The sequence below is a fragment of the Trichoplusia ni genome, chromosome 5 (genome assembly GCF_003590095.1).
Source record: "Trichoplusia ni isolate ovarian cell line Hi5 chromosome 5, tn1, whole genome shotgun sequence".
In the NCBI taxonomy this organism is placed as follows: Eukaryota; Metazoa; Arthropoda; class Insecta; order Lepidoptera; family Noctuidae; genus Trichoplusia; species Trichoplusia ni.
This window is the reverse complement of record NC_039482.1, coordinates 14862353-14882253: the sequence shown is the minus strand read 5'-3', so window position 1 is coordinate 14882253 and position 19901 is coordinate 14862353. Positions and strand designations below refer to the sequence as shown.

General features: G+C 42.5%; 1 protein-coding gene across 8 annotated transcripts in view; it reads right to left on the bottom strand.

Moving 5' to 3' along the window:
• The window catches only part of LOC113493682 (ecdysone-induced protein 74EF), a 159990-nt gene that overhangs the window by 11904 nt on the left and 128185 nt on the right, over positions 1–19901 (bottom strand). For all 8 annotated transcript variants that reach the window (XM_026871660.1, XM_026871667.1, XM_026871661.1 and 5 more), the window contains 2 exons: positions 12676–12792; positions 5777–5980 (listed from right to left, as the gene is read on the bottom strand). In XM_026871660.1, the coding sequence (XP_026727461.1) occupies positions 5777–5980; positions 12676–12792 (321 nt within the window). The remainder of the gene's footprint in view (positions 1–5776; positions 5981–12675; positions 12793–19901) is intronic.

The window sequence follows — 19901 nt, the reverse complement described above, 5'->3', positions numbered from 1 at the left end:
CAATGATCAGATCCAATAGAGTTGAGCATCGTTCTAACTACGCAAGAATTTGGCGGTATTTCATAACGTACTGCCCAAAATAACGCCGTAAACTTATATTGGAGAGTGAGGTATACAAAAAGAGTTAGTGGCCTAAATTTATCCGTTCCATATTCCCACGGTGCGCGGCGGCGTCCAGCAGCCGCTCTGTGATACGAGACCCACTGTTTTGCAACGCCACTATTCTGTGGAATCCGTTGGTTTGGCACGGGTCATGTGGGGCGCGCGTAAACACATTGCGAAATGGCTTTATATCGGCCAGTCGTAGGAGCGCGCGGTGCAGCGGGTACGGCGGGAGCGACGCATCTATTTATGCAGCGCTATGCGACCTAACACTGACCCGGTTAGGCCCGCGGCGCATAAACACAAGGATAGCGAGCGAGCCGGGACCCACCCGCCGCGTGATAATCGACCCGGTTATGGAGTTATGCTATTTAGAGTGGCGGCCGACGGGGGCGGCCGTGGTCCGTGAAGGGCGAGCCTTTTGCCGCTCCGCCGGGGACGAGCGGATAATTTTAAACAGCCAGGAAATCATCGGAGCGCGTATGTAGGCCGCCTGGACACGGCGCCCCTTCTGTTTTTATACCTATCGTAAAAGAAGCGTGTGAGGTTTCCGGATAAGTGGAGCGCTGAGATTCCATCGCGCAGAATTGGGTCGCGTTGGATTTTCCGAGTTCACGATTCGACATTCGCTATTCCGCGTACCGAGTATTTCGGAAGCGGGAAGATGGCGGCGGTTGCGCCACTCGAAGCGAGATGCGTTGCGAAACGTGCGCAGGAAGCCGCGTGTGAAACAGAACGCGCGAAGGTGACGCACGGCGCAGCGCCTGCGCCGCTGCTGTGCGCCGCCCGCTGCTACGGCGTGATTCACTGCTCGCTTTACGCCCGATTAATTGTGGTTTCAGTGAAAACTCATAACGGACCTACAGGTCTTGTGTCACGTACGCACCATGAGCGCTAACGGGGGATTTGTTATGGTAAATTCCAGGATGGTAAGTGGCTCCTTTCGCTTTCGGTGGCGCGTGCGGCGTGCGCTGCGCAACACTCAAGGTCGCGGGCCGTTCAACTCGGATGCGACCGCGTTGTTGCGACACCGAAATATGTAATTGTAGAGGAGTCGAGGCGCGTTTGGCAGCGGCCGCGGCGCAACTGGGTCGCCGACGGTTGCGCAACCGATTTTCGTACGACAGATGGCGTGCGTTGCTTCTTCCTTATACGGCGACGCTTCATGACGTGACAAAACAAAGAAACATGTTTTTGAATTATCATACGTTCTGGATTTAGAAAAAGTCCAAACCACAATCGTGTTGTAATTGTAGCCGTGATCGCATGACCGAGTTATGTGGTCAAGTCGCCTGCTGCTTAGGATCTATACAATGACGTCACATCTCACGATAGAGGCGGCAACTAACGCTGACAGTGTTGATACTAATTGGAATTCGAAAAGGGATAATGACAGACGATAGTAAAATAATAAGAGACTTGCTCATTTCATAAAACTACCTTGGATTAGTTAACACAATACAATATTACAGACAGTTTAATTACTGTGGCTGTATTATTGAATAAATAAATGGCAACAAAACATTTCTATTAAGGTTGCGTATTTCTTATCAGAGCGTACGACTCTACATTTTTCTAGCAAGACGATATGAGCTTCATACGATAATATTTGCTTTTGCTAATATCTACAAATAATATTTAATAGTTAAATAAGACACTTTATTTGAATAATTTAAAACAAATATTAAAATGTCGGCATTAGGATACCGGGCTCGGCACCCTTGCAAGTGGCGAGTCACCGCTCGCCGCCACCGCGTGGTCTCGTGATGTAAGGTAGTAAATCCATTTTGGATGTTCGCGAATGTCAATAATAACGTTCCGGTCCCCCAGCGGTCGGCGAGGCGAAAATAGTCGCCAACTATTAATACGAGGCGAGCGCTAGCGCTGCACTGCCCTTGAAACGGGACGATCACCTCGCGCACACTCCCGCGCACCGCACGCACACACGCGCGCTGCGCCGACGCGTTAGACACACACGCGCGCACCTTATCGCGATGCAGCGCGCTGCAAAATACACACCGCCATCATTTTAATTTCCATTTCGTTTGCAAATGTCACATTGACATCTCTATGTTTACCTCTCGTACTTCAATGGCTTCTTCTGCGTTCTGTTACGTCTCGAGCAACATTAATTAAGAATCATTCGTTTAATGGTCTTCCTGCGGCCATCGCGATGCGAATGAGGATTGTGCATTGCTGCAACCTATTTATGGAGTAATTTACTAACTTATCAGTCGTACCAACTAGAAGATAATAAAGTGTTGATTAAACTGGCTTTTATTACTTATTTGTGATATTAGTTATTTACATATATATTATCATATCCTGTCCGTTGATCGTGATCTCGCAACCAGTAAACGGATACGTAGATTAATGGCTTGGCACGACACGTCCCACTTAAAAGTTATTTAATTTTTGATTGAATTGTCGAGATCGGTGGATTGGTGCCTAATGGCTTGTCGGCCCTTGAGACCTCGAAGACACACGAATTCCGTTGGCAGGATGGCGAGGATGATCTATGCTTATTTGTGTTTTGTGGAGCTAAGGACTATACTTTGTACGGTTCATACTGCACTGGCACAGTCCGCATGTGACGCAACGCGTGCTCAAATCGCATTCAAAAATCAACTCTCGATATTCGCACGCATACAAAAATTACGTTTCGTGCTACCTACATCAACAACAATTTGGCAATTGGCAACATCCATTCAAGGTTTTCTTTGTCTTCATTAACTTGCCAGTATACAAGCATCAATATGAAGTCCTGAATCTTATGGATTTTCTTTAGAAGAATTAATTGAAGACTTTTTTAACGAGTTTAAACGATATTTCAAAAATTGTGTCCTGTATTGTGGTTTTACACAATCATTGACAAATCAGGTCTGACTTAAGCTGATTGGAGGATAAAGATAAGGGTCTATGTAAAGCGACATTCCACTAAGGTCCTAAATTGAGTAAGTATATTTGTAGAAACTGGTTGATTTAATTCGAACGCGGTCACATACTCACACAATCAGGTTTGGACTGCCCAATCCGAGTAGGAAGGTCGCGTTGGTTTCGCCAGAGGCTGACAATGGCGCCGGCACCGCCGCTCTTGCCCAATATTCGCGTTTGCAACACCGAAATTTCGTGTGTGCCGTGTTACAGCAATGGCCGATTTACGACTTACACCTACCGCTGGCATAACACCACACCGCACCACTACCGTATACCCGAGCGTTTTCCTATGCAAGCTAAGGTACTTCTTCTCGTCTGACATTATTTCAGGATGGGTTCTTGTAAACAAATGACTAATACATTGCATAAGGCAAATCCAGCGTGTATTTGCAGAATGGTTTCGGCTAGAGACTTCATTCATAGCTAGTTATCGCCATAGCCTTTACTGTAACAACAAATTACTCAATGTTAGGTACGTGCACGAGGACTTCTTATGTGGTTTTGCGGGTGTTTTTCATCATATTTATCCTTGTTACAATTTTGCAGTCACATAACAATATAATACATACGTAAATAAACACTTGATGACGTTGTTTTTAATTATTAGGTTTATAATTGTTTTCCTCCGCATATTAAATTTGAAGCTATCTATGCCATATTTGTTTATTATGCTACAAAATCAGTGGTAGGTAAACACGCTTATAAAAGAACAAATAAATAGTTTTGTCCCGTAAACCATGTTTGAGTTCCTCTTACTCTACGGCAGACGACCCGAGAATGTAATAGTTAAGGGTTTATTGTTAATTTCCCTGCTCATGGTTGTTTCGTCCACTCGTGTCTCTGGCGACGGTTAACTGTGTCCTTCCATTACTCATTATAATATTCCTAGCTGTGTTTCGGTACATCCGTTCTCAAGACAAAGGGTCCTAGTCGGGGAATTCGCTGTGTACCTACAAGGCATTTTTAAAATGCGACACAATCGAAAGTGGTCGCTTCGCATGCACCGGCGAGCGCCGAGCGCGACGCGCCTCGCATATTGTTTGGCGGTAGTATAGTTTTTTGCATCTTTATATTAGGAGCACTGACCTTGCGCAATGTCAAATAGCTGAGGACGGGCGTGGAGCGCCAACTCGCGATAAATGCCCGATGCAACGCCATGCCAACTGGTTCCGTCCGTCCGTCAGTCGCTTCTTTCGTTTTTGTGTCATGGAAACCGGCATCTCTACACATCTATCGATTATAAACATTCATATTTCTCAGAACGGCCACGCGGCCAGGTACTGGACGAGGAAGTTCCGATTCGACTGTATTTAGCGGCGGCCCGGCTCCGTAACGTAATGCTCGCTTTGTTCCTAACAAACACTATGACTAAACTGTACTTTCCGTGTTTCGTGATTTATTTCAGATTCCAGTTTATATGCGTTTTAAAATACATTGTGGAATTTGTAATGTTAAAGCTTGAGGATCAAATGTCTACATTTGTATCGCGCGCTGGCCGCTGGAAGCGCTGCGCGATTAATTACTTTGTTTAAAAAAAAAAAACAACGCGAGCACTGCACAAAGTGTAGCGTGTTTTTGTTGAGAATCGCAACAATTGCGAGAGTGAATTATTGGCGAACGTAAAAATAATACGTGCATTTAACGATACACTTTAAAGTTCGGAAAGAAGGCCAGTTGGCCAGCCGCCAGGGTGCAGTAAACACGCCCCCGGAAGCGGAGAGATAAAGCTGTGCACTGCATACATTTAGATAACGTCCGGCGCTCGTTTGTCACGGGAGACACATTGCAGGCGGGAGCCGCGGCCGCGAGCTCGAGCGGTGATAACGCCGCGCGCCTCCTCGCCCGACCACCTCGATCAACTTGCTGAATATTATCTCACACTTTTTGCATAGCACAGTATGTACAGATTGAATTAATGCGTATCTTACAAGTTTTTGATAATTCATTTCTATTACGCTGATTTCATAATTTTAATGGGCCATCCCCGGATTTTAACCATAACTCGCGTTATCCCGGGAAACCAAACCACTGTAGGTTAGATTCAATAATAACACTTAATCACATTTATTGGTAAATACCACTGAAGTACTAAATAAATAGTAAACAAACTTGCGGTAATATCGTTCAATGAATTTCCTACGACACAATACCGAGAAATACATAGTTTATATGCTTGTGCTAAATATAACGCCAATCGACTACTAGGTATGACAGCTGCCCACTGCCTACTCATTCATATATTTATGAGTATTAAATAAGACTTAAGAAAACTCGAACTGCGCAAGTATATGTAGTATACAAAGTTCATTTGAATAAATTAAAGTGTCAAAACGACTAGGTCGCAGTTCCCCCGAATTCCCTGCGCGCGCGCAGCTCGTAAGGTGACCTTCCGGGAGGGGCGTTCACCGCGCGGTCACCTACAGAGCCTCGTTACCTCGCTCGCAACAATACTACACTATTCTCTATGTTTAATAACAAGTGCATCTTTACATATATTTGCAAATTGTAAGAGTCATTGAGGATACAGCTAAATATGGGTGACGTGTCTTTTTTTAATTGGACTGCGTTAAAAGGACCTATAACGTTTGCACGCATGCAAAAATAAAATAACTGTCCAATAAGAACTAATGAGAATTTGAATTGTTGACCAGGCTTGTTTTGCAAAAATGTAGAGTTCAAATTTTAATATTACTTTTTAATCAGGACGACTGATAGTACTTTGAGAATGTGGACATACCTGGTGGTCTGGGATGCGCAGTAGCATGGTGCTGCAGCGTGTTGGCGATCTGGTGGTGCTGGTAGAAGGGCAGGAAGGGCGCGTGGAAAGGCGCGGGCGGCGGCGGCTGCAGGCGTGCCTTCAGCTCCTCGGCCGAGCCGGCGCCCGACGAGGACGACTCCACGTCCGACACACCGCTATCCGCCGGCGACGGCGGGAGAGAACCTGACCAACAACAATTTAACATCAACACAATGATACAAAACTATATGCTCTCTACTGACTGCTGAATCCAGTCCAACCGTCAGACATTGCATGCGTATGCAAAGAACATGATTGATTAAACAAAGTGCATAGCCGTTACGACAAGACAGGAGCTTCATCCCATTATGCTAACGGTCACCTGACTTGCATATATTTGCATCTCGCAACCCCGCGGGATTGACGCCGGGCCTCCGCACCATGGGAGTGACCGTTAGAGAGCGATCTTCTCAGATGCACCCGCGGCCACCTGCCCCTGTGGGAATGGCCAGCAGATAGTCGCGGACACACCGGCTTAACATAATTCACAATTATGCAGATTTCAACTATTTACATGTTTGCACAATAGGTTGAGGGTTGCTTTTTGCATCTCTAATGCGAAGTTAGTTTGGTTTACAAAAGGGTGATGTATGTGGATGCATTTTGGTATGTTATTATGTTTTCTTGTAATTATTATCATCTTGGAATATTCTTTTTGGTAAGTTCGTTATTATTCAAGCTAAACAATTGTTGGTCAGTTTGACCGTTACGCTGAAATAACATTAGCATTAACGATCAATTCAGGATTTGCGTATCTTTCCACAATGTGACCTGGGCCGACCTTTAAGACGCAAACAAACAAAATATTATTACAAGAATGAAAGACTTTATACCTAAGATTCCTTTCTTGCAAGGAAGCTTGAATTCTCTACGTGATTCATAGAAAAGTTGATAAAAAACGTAATCTGTGCAAGGGATCAAAGGGACAAACTTTCTCATGTCCGGGTCCCCAACGCTAGTTCGGTAACGGTTGTCCGGTATTTAAATAATATAATCAAAGTACAAGTAATAGTAGAAAGCTGTTTATTCATATTTCCTCGTCCATTGAAACTATGACTGGTATAAAGTGACCATTTGACCGGTGTGCGCCGGCCGCTGTCCACACCCCTTTGTGTTCATTGTTAACCCTTCAATGGCACAATGCATGGGAATCGGGAAGCGATCGCGAGCCCTCCGGTCACTATGACCATTTAAATCGAGAATACCATGAAACAATTGTAACTAGTTTTGTTTACACGTTTGACAGAATAATGTATATCTAACGGTGTGTTAGTAATTACATTCGTTCTGCGTGTCCCACCGCCTCCTGTTTAGTTAATAGTTTTATCTCATTTAAAATGAATAGGTAAGGAAAAATTGCGTCAACACTAATTTGATTAGCAACATCCTTTAGAATATTAATTTAATTTAATATGTTATCTATTTAAATAGTCGAAAACAGGTAAAAATATTTTTTCCTCTTTCATCCATGATGAATATCATGAAATCCCTGTAAATGGTATTTGCATGGAGCGGCGTACACTATGTTGTTTGTAATGGATTCGGTCGCCTGCACGTTCGCACCTCCGACCCGGGCCGGGTTCCCAAGCTTAAACAAAAAGCATTTGGCACCCCATTCCGGTTGACACGTCCACATCGGACACACGAGTGACCAACGGCCATATATGGAACACGGAATACGAGTCCATTGTGTTAACCCTTTCATCTCCCGTATCAAAATAATAATAAATTAACTATAAATAATGACCGCGGCCTTATAGACCGGGGGTCGCGATTGTCCCGAATCTGGTCTACCGGTCGGCGAGGAATGCGGTCCCATTAGTAAAGTATCACAATGATGACCCTTCCTTAATCGGGCCATCTTTATGGAGTGACCGCTCTTCATGGGCCTTTGTGCCGGGCGGCGTTAGACCATAATCCCTGGACTCCAGCCTTAGATCTCGCCATTTTTTTTGCATATGAATAATATTGTGTGGCGAAAATGTATTCTTATGTAACGGATCAGCGCTGACCATTGATGTGGCCCGCTACGGCCGCTACACGTGGACCCGAGGTACTTCCCTGCACCTCATGTTTCCTCTGATTTATGCTTATTTAAGACGAAGTAGCAAGAGTGATGATGTCACACCACAATCCGTATTGTTTAAGATAATTTATCAATTAATATTTATGATCACTTAACTTGTAAAGTAATGATTGCTTTTACATAATAGTTCTATTATTTTCTCATGATAGTGAAACTGTTTGTAATCGCTAACTCGTTTTAAATAAAAAGCAACGCCACTAATAACAAAAATATTGCCTTCTCACATCACACAGAGTATCTCCTAAAGTCTTTTTGTGCTCGACTCCTTTAAGATGTTAATTCTGCTTAGAATAACATCACAACGACGCTATGTAGTTAGTGCCGGTTGGTGACCGCAGTACATAGCCCGGCCACATGCCGGTATCTCACCGTATCTCTTTGCTCACCGTCGCCAGCCAATGCATAATTCGCTATTACTTTCTGATATAATGTTATCTTAATTCAGGAAAAATGCGATTACAGCTTTATTTAGACAGTTATCTTTATCACTGTTACGTAGAAACAAGAATTGAAATGTAATCGCTCAAGTGAGTCTAGATATTGAATCGCCAAAGACTACGCTACGCCTACGTATGGCGCGCGGCGTACGACAGATGACGACAATAGGCGCACATCCTTTGTCGTACGTAAGCCATTATAATTAACCCTTACAATATTCACCGATTGCAAATCGAGTCCACACACAATACTAATACCGACAATAGGTTGCGTTCGCGCACCCACGCGTGACATTCTAATTTCAAAGTGTCAATAGCTCCGGAAAGCCGCTGAGGGCAAATTGAAAAGATGACAAGGATACAGCTATACGCGAAAACGAGACAGAAATAAGAGATTAACGCCTATTGTGATGGATGACGGGCGATTTCGACGTGCAAGGTGCACTGTAACCCATTTTTGCGTAAAAACTTGGAATTTTGAAAATGTGCACAACGAGTGGCGCAACGTGTGCAACCATCTGCGTTCTCAATTGTTTGGTTAGGATGTTGCACGATGGGCAGACGGGTCTCTATGACCTGGTGCCGGCAGCATAAGGGTTGCGCTATCAAAGGTGCCGACCGATTTTGGGATTTAGCGAGAGATATGGGCAAATATTACGTCAACTTAATATTCAAGTCGTAGTGAACACGTGTCAACGGGCAGAGCAGACTGCACAATCATTTATGTCCGAGTAATACATTCTGAGCACACAATAAAACGATTATTCATTTCTCCCCAAATCGATGGACTGCAGGCAGCATACGAAATTGCATTTGCGCCCAAAAATAAATATTGTGCAACAGAGAGTATCTGAATCATGACATAATCCATCACATACATTGCACGTTGCGTAATTACAATCCTTTATGAGGAACCCTTTCAATAAATATCATATATTGTTCGCAGCACAATCCACCCGCACGCGTTGGGGGGTTAAGTGCACGTTTTAGGTCAAATGTGCCCATGAGAGTTGGACATCTGTGCTGAATGATGCAAAAGGGGTGGACCGAGAGCGAAAGTTGTTTACACAATAGGTAGTTGCAGTTTGGACAATGAATGTAGCACCGTCATGCGACTCATGTATATATGATAGAGCATGTGATACAGCAGATGGGACGATCGATATGTGAATTATGGCGGATTGTACCAGATTGATTTCTAGTAAATCTACTTTACAGGAGAAAATTAGTGCTTAAATAGGTCAAATATATCCATGCTGCAGGCTTCAATGTACTCTCTGAAATGCTTTCTATAGGACTAATTACAATCCTACCAAGCAATCGTCATTAGCTTTGCGAACGAAAAAAATCCAATTGCAAAAATTTAATTCGAGGTTGAATTCCATGAAAAGCTTTATTGCGTTTTACAGCACAACATGGCTTTTACTGGATCAGTTAAACAAGGGCTCGGTTACGGTTCGCAAAGCGTTTGTCTAGACAAGGGAGTATTATATTTTATTTGCGTACGATCGCTTTAAAAGTGTTCGTGTGTATTGTGATAGTAAGACAGGAGTAGAGTTCACACAGTTAATGAGCGGCACCATGGGGACGTGCGGCGGGCGCGTCCCGGCGGGCGTCGCAGTGTGCGTGCGGCGGCGTCTGGGCGCGGCGGTGTTGGTGCGGGCGCGTGTGTGCGTGGGGGCGCGGGCGGGCGTCTCGCCGCGCGGTCGTGACATTGGGCGGCGGATCAGCTGACGCGTCTATCGATTGCCGGGCCGCCACTTCCTCTTTGTTCTTTATGAATTTTTCATAGCGCACTGCCGACTTTCGGCAAGCGTAAGTTTTGTTATGACGCCCGCTCCTCGCACACTATTTAATTCATTTTACTTTTTACAGTTAGTGTGCCGTTGGCATGTCGCCCATCTTTATATTTATGACCAAATTTGACCTAACTATGACTTTCTGTTTGTTACTTTCTCGTATATAGGCTACATTTAAATCATAGTAGGCAATTGACTATGACCTAACATTATTGCGTCATTTATTATTGAAGCTAAGTACTAAGTCGACCTAGCTCCACCGGAGTGTACATTGGAGGGGTTTAGCTCCTCCTGTACGTTTCTGTTACAAAGACATTACTTTTATAGACATTAAGAATGAGTCGAAGTCCCAAAGAGAATTCGTAATCAGTTGTTATTCTGGAGTGATGTTAGGAACATAATTGTAATGGATCTCGCGCGGCCGCAGCTCGTCATTAACACATTGTTACGTGTCTCCGCACAGATATGCTCTCTGATATCTGACGTCACCGGCTGAATTAAACATGTATCCACTGACATCCGCACTTCTTAATTGCAGTACCTGTCTGCCTAATCTGACAAAATATAATGTATGTGATGTAGTGTACGTCTGAAGTTAGTTTGCTCGGTACAAGTGTAATTGTTATTCATGAAGTGCTAGTTATTTTCTACACGTCTGTGTTGATTACAATTAATGCAGTGAACACTGTTATAATTGTTGCACGACGCTTGACGTCACGCTAAATTCCCATAATGTCACGTCGCTCAACAAGCCACCCATATAAGTTAATATAATTATATTTGTTCTATAAATAATAGCGATAATGAGACTGTTTTGGATTTCGATGACATCTTCCCTATAATATAATAGGACACAAATGTAACAGGATACCATGTTTCCTACATTTATAAAGTTATTTCAATAAACAAGAAAATACCCGCGTTATGTTACTCGTCCGTATTAATTAATGCTATCCTTATAATATCTATACGATACTTTCGAGAACTGGTTTTAATATATGTATCGTCTGGTATAACCAGTTTTCGAGATTTGCTCTCTTAAACAAATATGTGTTTGTCACTTATCACCCGAGTAGGTATAGGAAACGACAACCTGCACACAAAAGGGATTACTGAAAAACTTCGCGATTAGATAACGTGATAGGCAACGCATCACCCGATAGCGCTGTATCGTGCCAGATAAACTCGGTGCAAGAACACATTTTTTTTGTAAAATACTTTATCTGTGACGTTTGTACTTTGTACACATGCTCCTGTTTAAGAAATAAAAGAGAGTGAAACTCTTTGCGAAGCGTCGACTAGTTTCCGATAGTATCGCGTAACGGCCAATAAGCTGCACGGCTAAGTAATGGAAACTGAATTTAAAATATCTTTAACTACATCCCCAAAAGGTTGTACGACCTTCTTGATCGTAGTGCGCCGGCTTCAGCCACCCTCCGCCCTTTATATTGTATCGATAAAAATGATCCCGTAATTTAATTAAATCTTCCTGAGTGAAATAAATTTCATATGACATAATACCGTTGAGATAGGGCCGTGGTCGGCGCCGGAAATTACCTCCAGACTGTATTGTCCCTTACACATCTTTACAAATATAGAACGACATAAAACCTAAGTGACATAACCGAGCACCGAACGACACCACGAGGTCGCTGTCACTTTCAGCTTAGGAGAGTAAAATTAAATGAATTACGATTAATTCTTTGCGAAAGAAAATAAAGCAGTTTAGTATAAGAAGTTATTGTAAAAGTGATATCATATCAGCCACTTCCTTTTATTTCCTGTTATTGATTACTTTGGTTCGAATCTAAAGTGACTGCGAAACAATAAAAACATACGAGTATTATTTATTTGCTCGGTAACGTTTTGCTGTCGTAGGTAACATCGGGCTCGGGTCGGGCTCAGGGCTCAAATACTCATGTTTAATATCCAATGTAGCGGTGTCTAATTTCCGCTGTGGGCCAATATAAGATGTACTGTAACAGAAGGAAATGTCGAAATGTATGTACATACATACGTAATAGCCGAATGTTGGTAATCGAAGGCGAGATATGGCGGAGCTCGGATTTTACAACACTTTACCTTGGCACGGCGCGCGGCGTCCGGCGGTTCTCGAGAAGAAGAGATAACTTTACTATGAATTTTATAAACACTTTCATCATTTAATGGAAATTTTGTAAAAATACAATTCGTCGTAAACTTATCATTGTTCAATCGTTCTTTATATTATACATTTCCTGAGTAAATGTCGATAGCAAATAAGTGGTCTATTTATAGTAGGATTTTACTGATTATCAAGTGATGTACATCTAATCTGCTTGTTGGAAAGCCGATTACTTACATGACGTTCATTAATACTAACGTTCACTCAATGACCGGTAAAGGATACGACGACTCTTAACACGACTAGTTTACATATAATATGATAAAGATTTTCTATTGGATTTCTGAAAACATATCGTGTTGTTTGTATTTGTAGTTAGGTATTGTGTTGAGGTAGCAGGGTGTGGTGTGTACCTGTGTTGGGTGCGGTGTAGAGATGATGCCTGGCGGTGGGCCCCGGCGCCAGCAGCAGCAGCGCCCGGCTCAGCGAGCTGCGCGCGCTCAGCGGCAGTCCGGCCGGCTCACCGTCCACTGCAACAAACAAACACAGACGTCACTACTCGCTCCACACGCCACTAACCACCACCAAAGCAATACACACTAAAACGAATGAATTATTATTAAACACACATTCCCTTTACGGTATAAGCTATTGCTGACCGTCGATCAATAAGTTCAATAGAATAACCTTAATCCAACATTAAAATTGCTCATTTGTACTTCCATAACCGCCGTTTAGCAAGTCAGACACAGAAGCTCTTTACATTATGTAGGATTATGACGCAAAGTAAAGCATTTGTAGGTGTAAAGGGCGGCGTCCGCAAGTTTCTTTATAAACAGAGACAGGTCTGACGGTAAAGGAATTGAGTATTTAACGTCGAGAAATGAGACAAGTTCGGAGCTCGTTTATCAAAATGTCTTCAGGTAAAACTTGCGAATACGAGCCCCGGGAGACGGCTCGACAATTAACTACGAGAACATTCTAGAACATCGTGCCTCCAGCCTGTGCCTGAGCTAACCCTTTGTGAGGAGCCTCTTCATCACTTATGTATGTGAAGTAATGTCGAGTGCTCGCGTTACTCGCGCTCCCTCGCACAAATTATTTTACCAAGAGATTTGTTTGAGAAATAAGTTTCGGAAATTTGAAGGAAATTGTTCGAAAAATGTTTGGTAATTACAGTACTACGTTACAATCTAATATTTAGGTTAAGAAGCTTTTTAGAGTTATTTTCTCCATAATAAAAACGCCGTATACGCTTGGAGTAATCTGAATAACATCGCGATCAATCAAGATTTTATGTGATTTAATACTTCGTTGGTGATAAGATTGCTGGTTGATTACCACTAATTAAATTACTTATATTTAAATGTCATGGATGTAATTTTAAGTAACGAAGTGCATAAACAGTAGTGTCACGCAAAAGTTTCCTGAATTTAATGTGTTTGATGAGCTGATAAGTTTATTTTTGCTTGTCTCTCGTGACCGTCTTAACATGATTTACATCAAACGTTAAACTGTAAAAACTTTGGAATCACATAGTTTGTGACGTCGAGTCGACCCGCTTACTGGCGACCTAGGGACATTGTTTAATATCGAGTTACATCCCTACAACTTTCAGATCATTAAAGAGTAGTCGAGAAGTTGGCGGAGGTCGCATGTTCCAGGGAAATTACCGCAAAATCGATATAACATTGTATATAATCTGGCTACATCCGAGCCAGACGCTTCCGTGCGCCGACCTTGGGCCCCCGCAACCCCCTTAAATTATTCACGGACCCACCTGTTGTCTCGTTCTACCCCCGAGCGGGCTCTGCGCATGTTTGACGCAGAGAATAGGACGGCCGTATGCTTTCCCTTTCGTTTTTCAGGTCGAAGTGTCTAGACGGAATTTGAACTCTAGACAGCCGGGCCACATGTGAGCCGGTGTGATAGCTGCTATCAGAGCGCTGAATGCAAATGGTTCCAGTCGGGGAGCACGCGACGCCAGCGGGCGCATGCAAGCGAGCTTTATGGGGCCATAACACAGCGGCCGCGACATGCAGCGCCCGGCGACGGCCATTGACGACGCGCCCACCGATACTTTCAGTTTTGAAGACGCATTTGTATGCCCAGCATGAGTTAATGTCGAACATGATGTCATATTCATTCAAAATTAAAGAATGAGAATGAGAAGGTGTAAACATTTTCGTAGATCTAGGTGTAATCAATTGATACAAGTCTGCTTAACAATTCAAAGTTCTTGCGTATGACACCTTACTGTAAACATTGCAACCGAATAAAACCCATTTCCGACGACGAACGTTTCGTGAAATACATGCGCATACTCGTCACGCGAGCTAGTCCGGTTTGCTCACAAATCGGATTTATCAATTCACTAGTGAAATTCAAAACAGATGCATTGGAAAAAGTTTCAAATGACTTGGACTACGTGTGGAATGGAGACGGAGCTCTGAGTGGATTAGACGCCGCCGCGCCGCGCGGGTCTGCGTGGGTCTAGCGCTGCGCTCTCCACAAATACTGTATTTACACATTCTGAATCCATACGGAGTAAAGGAGATCCAGGAACATGATTGTGTCGGAAAGGACACAAAAGCTGAATACTTATCAGTGTGCTACGGGAAAAATACAAGAAAATCTAGATCCGTAAGCAACACAAATCGCGGAGTAAAACTTTCACAATTTAATCAACTAATTTCCAAGTGTTTCTAGATTGCAGAGCTAGAGGGATGGAATCCATCTGCATGAGATTGTGAAGCGAGCTGCGCGACGGACGGACGTGCCGACGCCATTCTGCATTATTCAGCACCTCGGAAGACGCTGCATGCCCTAGCCATTCAATCTGCAGGGTCGATGAACTCAACACATGTTTTAGAACAAAACAAAAATAGCTTTAATTTAATCAAAGAGTTTGTAAATAGAGTAATCAGGTTGTTAGTCAGTATTGATGAAAACACGAGCGCTAACAATGTCTTGTTTACTATTGCGAATAAGTTTTCACCGTTAGAGAGCTTTTAGTTTCTCCTCGGTTCTTTTCCTCTTATTTTTATAAATTCTGAACTAAAAGTTATGTGCTTTGAACGTGAAAACGACGCGTTCTGGAGTCGTTTTGTTTTTATTTACTTTATCAAACGAAACTAGTACTGTTTAGTAAAAATATTAAATTGTACAGAAAAAGATTTCGACTAAGCGACGTGATTCATCTATTGCATATATAGAAAACGTCGACTCCAGTTTCCCACGCCAATTTCTGAATTGAATGGCACTGGCATATTTGTTCAGCCAATATTGAATTCATAAATAATTAATATTTAATCAACAGCAGATGGTATTGAGTTTACAGCCTGTACGCAATCAATAAGTGTGTAATCCGTCCATTTCGGACTTCCGTTAGCGCAGACAAGGAGCGTTTTGTCAATAAATAACAATTTGGGTTATACTCGGCGGGGCTGTGATCTAGGCCGGCCTCGCACTTGTCTAGAATAGGAAACAGGCTCCACTGAGCCCTAAGTTTTACTGCGTGATGTGTTCTAACACCTAACTGTGAATATGTTCCGTGATCCTCGGTTCGTACTCGCTCAGGTCGACATGATTGTTTCTATTCGTAGATGTTACCTAAACGCTAATTTTAACCAAGTATTGATGCACGTTCTAAGAAATGATCGCAACAGTTTTGTTCATATTTATTTGTTAAAGGGCACATACATGTTGTGTTACCGGAGAACTGAAGCTACGCGAGACCGTTTGCGGGTTACGTCAGTTTTATTCTTATTAAACTAAAACTGTAAATGCAGAGAATTTACAATTCACAGAAGCAAGCTTTGAACCACGTCTGCTCCAAATAGAAGGTTCCTTTGTACCTTTTTAATCATAAAATGTTAATACAAAATGTTGTACATGTACAGCAGTCGGGTCAAAAACACGGGCTTCCTACAAAAAGACGGAGCTAAAGGGAACATTGCACCGGAGCAAAACATACCGAGCATATAGTGGTTTCTTAGGTTTACGCGAATGTTAGACATTGAAATGAAACTACTTTTACGGATTTTATCGCGGTTTAATTTTAGATTTTAGTTCCCGACGTTTCGAAACGCCCCGCTACGTCCTATTGTAAGCCAAATCGACACACCAACCTACAGATTGGCTCAGCACGTCGCGAAAACACTCTCACCACTCAGAGGCAACACTACAGCGTTTGTGAAGGATTCATACCACTTTGTCAATGAGATTAAACATCTACATCTTCAAGACAATGAAGTAATGGTTAGTTTCGACGTACAGTCCTTGTTTACATGCCTACCAGTTAAGGATTGTATTGAAATTGTTTCCAAGAAGCTAGCAGAGAACAACCTACCTCTAGAATATGCAGAACTTCTTGAGCACTGCCTCACATCTGGCTACCTACTGTGGAACAATAAATTCTATGTACAAGTAGATGGTGTAGCGATGGGCTCGCCTGTATCCCCTGTAGTCGCCGATATATTCATGGAAGACTTCGAGGAGACAGCCTTAAAAACAGCTCCTTTCACTCCCAGGTTCTACAAACGGTACGTAGATGATACTTTCACAGTTTTACCATCTAGTCAAGTAAATGCATTTTTAAAACATCTCAACTCCATCAATAACAAAATTCAATTCACTATGGAGTTGGAGGATAATAAATCTCTTGCCTTCTTAGACATATTAGTTAAAAGGAATCCTGATCAGACCATAAGTCACACCGTGTATCGAAAGAAGACCCATACAGATAGGTACTTAAACGGTGAATCTCACCACCACCCTAAACAGTTAGCTACCGTGGGAAAATCTTTGTTTCAGAGAGCACACGGACTCTGTGATGACAGACACCTTGCCGCTGAGCTTCAACACGTCAAGCAAGTACTGCGAGACAACAAGCTCCAAGTTCCACGGCCCCGTCACAGAAACCGAGTGAAGCCAGCCACTGTTGATCGTTTGCCTGCTGTACTACCATATGTCAGAGGAGTCACTGACAAGATTGGTTACATCCTGAAGCGAGCTTCAATTAAAACATACTTCAAGCCGCTCAAGAAGATTAGCCAGTCCTTACCATCTGTCAAGTGTCACATACCTCTACAAGATGCAGGAGTATACAAACTAGATTGTGACTGCGGCCTCTCTTACATCGGTCAAACCAAACGAAGCATAGGGACCCGCGTTAAAGAACACATAGCTGACGTCAAACACCGCCGCTCAACGAAGTCTGCAGTCGCCGAACATGCTGAAGGTTCCAGCCATTATATTAGATTTGACCAACCACAGATCCTCGCTAAAGAATCCAAATTCCTACCTAGGATGTTTCGCGAGGCTATTGAGATTAAAAAACACCCTAATTTCAATAGAGAAGATGGCTGGAAGATATCACCTACTTGGGATCCAATAATAAATAAACTCAAGGCCAAACCCAAGAGCAGCGCTGCAAGACATCAAGACACAGTGAGCTCATACTGCGTAGGTCGGACCACAAATAATTAATTAAAATATGAAGGTAGAACGAGCAACATCTTCTGTCAAGACGAACACCATCTCAGTCTGCCCGTGACCATGATACCTGCAAAGGTTTCGAAACGTCGGGAACTAAAATCTAAAATTAAACCGCGATAAAATCCGTAAAAGTAGTTTCATTTCAATACCGAGCATATCTCGCGTGTTGCTGCAGCTCGAAATAATAGAGCTGCAGGCGAGAGGGTGGCGCGGGGGGGGGGGGGGTGGTCACCGGGTGAGGGGGGCGCTCCGCCCCGTGCATTCACCTGGAGGGTGGCGGCGGGTGGCTCGGGAGGACCCTGCATAACTTATGCAAGTTTGTTAATATTTCAGCGCAGCAGGAAAGTAAAAGTTGTTTTCAGTTGGATTAAACTGAACTTGTGTGTTGTCTCTTTATGAATAGAGGAACGTCCGCTGTGGTTCGACTAATTACACGAGATAATTTGTTGAGTTTCTAGTTTGTTCTAGGTGATCATTTGTGTTTAGGTGGGGGCGGGTGCCACCTCTCTTGCATTATTCCTAGATGTAATTACACAGAGATGCATTTGTTTCGCTCAGCTTCATATAAGAGCGGAAAGATTACAGATTGAAATGTCAGGATATGATTAAATTTATAAGCTCCTTAGCGTCAGAGATAGCCGCGGCACATCTCCGCTACATAATGAAGCTGTGCGCAATGCAGAACCTGTTTTAAGTGATCTTTAATCATCATGATATTAGGCAGACATAAAATAATTTGCGCCTCTCATAAAAACTGTCCCGAGCGAGAAAGTTCAAAGCGCATATTTCTTAAATGAACGTAAATCGTCGTTTTTAATTATTTCCTGTCGCTTTTTAAAAAAATATACGAAATTTTCACCCGGTGTTTGTGCAAGTGGCATTTCTTTGTGTTTCAATTTAAAAATAAAATTGCTAAAATTATAATTGTTGTATGCAGATGTTGGAAGCAAAAGCAAGAGCCAAGTGCAAGATAATCTTGAGCGAGGAATAATGGGTTTTAGAGAGATCGAGAGTTGTACAAATATTATAGCTTTCTTTGATACGTGTGAATAAACTTGTAACAAATTAATTGCATCAATTCCACTTAATGATCCTTCAAATAGTTTTCTTAACAGTAAGAGCAGTTGGCAAGTGAGTCCGGATTCTCTCCGGCCTTCCCTTGTACGGCGCTAAGTAACGAGCGGCCCATCGCCGCGTCCCGGCTCCCGGCTTACTCAGCTTAGCACTACATTGAGACGTACAATCAGCCGCCGTAATCCTGGACAACCATTGTTTTATATCTTCGGGATATACACTTTTATACGGCTTTGTACTCTTTACGAACAAGCTTTTTGAAACTAACTTAGTGTAAATCTTTTACGGTTTTAACCGATATTTCTAACCCGACATAATTATTATACAATAATGCTATAGTTATTAATTTAAGATAAATAAGTTCTAGTGATCTTGTTCACTAGTCTACCGATATTTACTGTGACGGGACGATAGACAATCATTTAAGTAGTCATAGTTAAAAGGGATACAGTATAGTGCCGCGAATGGGAAGTGGTCGGTGCTATAAAACTATACGCACGTGTCTCGTGACGTCACTAATCACAGTTTTTATGTTCAATACAGGAACGATGAGCGAGCTGAGCTGCGTGATGAGTTACAAAACAGTGTTATTTTAATGAATATTAGTTTATTACGTGACAGTGTCTTAATGTAAGTTAGTAAATATTTTTATATTGAAAGGATTTAATGCAACATTTTATCCCGCTTATTAGATAGATTAAAATATAGAGGTGCAGATAAATTGTTATATTTAATCCTTAAGATATAAACGTTACTTGTTACCACACCACACAATACCAGGATTACACACAAATGCAGCTTCAAAATAGTAAATCGGGAGAAAAAGTATTTTCTGTTTGTGAAACTTGTAAATTCTACCGTAATGCTAATATAGCGAGTTCAGAGACTGCGATAATACAATAACGACGAACAATGACGAACGCTTATGACTTACTCAGGCCAAATACAGATGTATTCATTGAGGAAAATTGTTTAAATATTCCGAATACATGCAAACAGTGCATTTGATTTGATAAAGCCATTTTGGAGCTCCATTTTCAAACGCTCATGACAAAATCCGATCAAA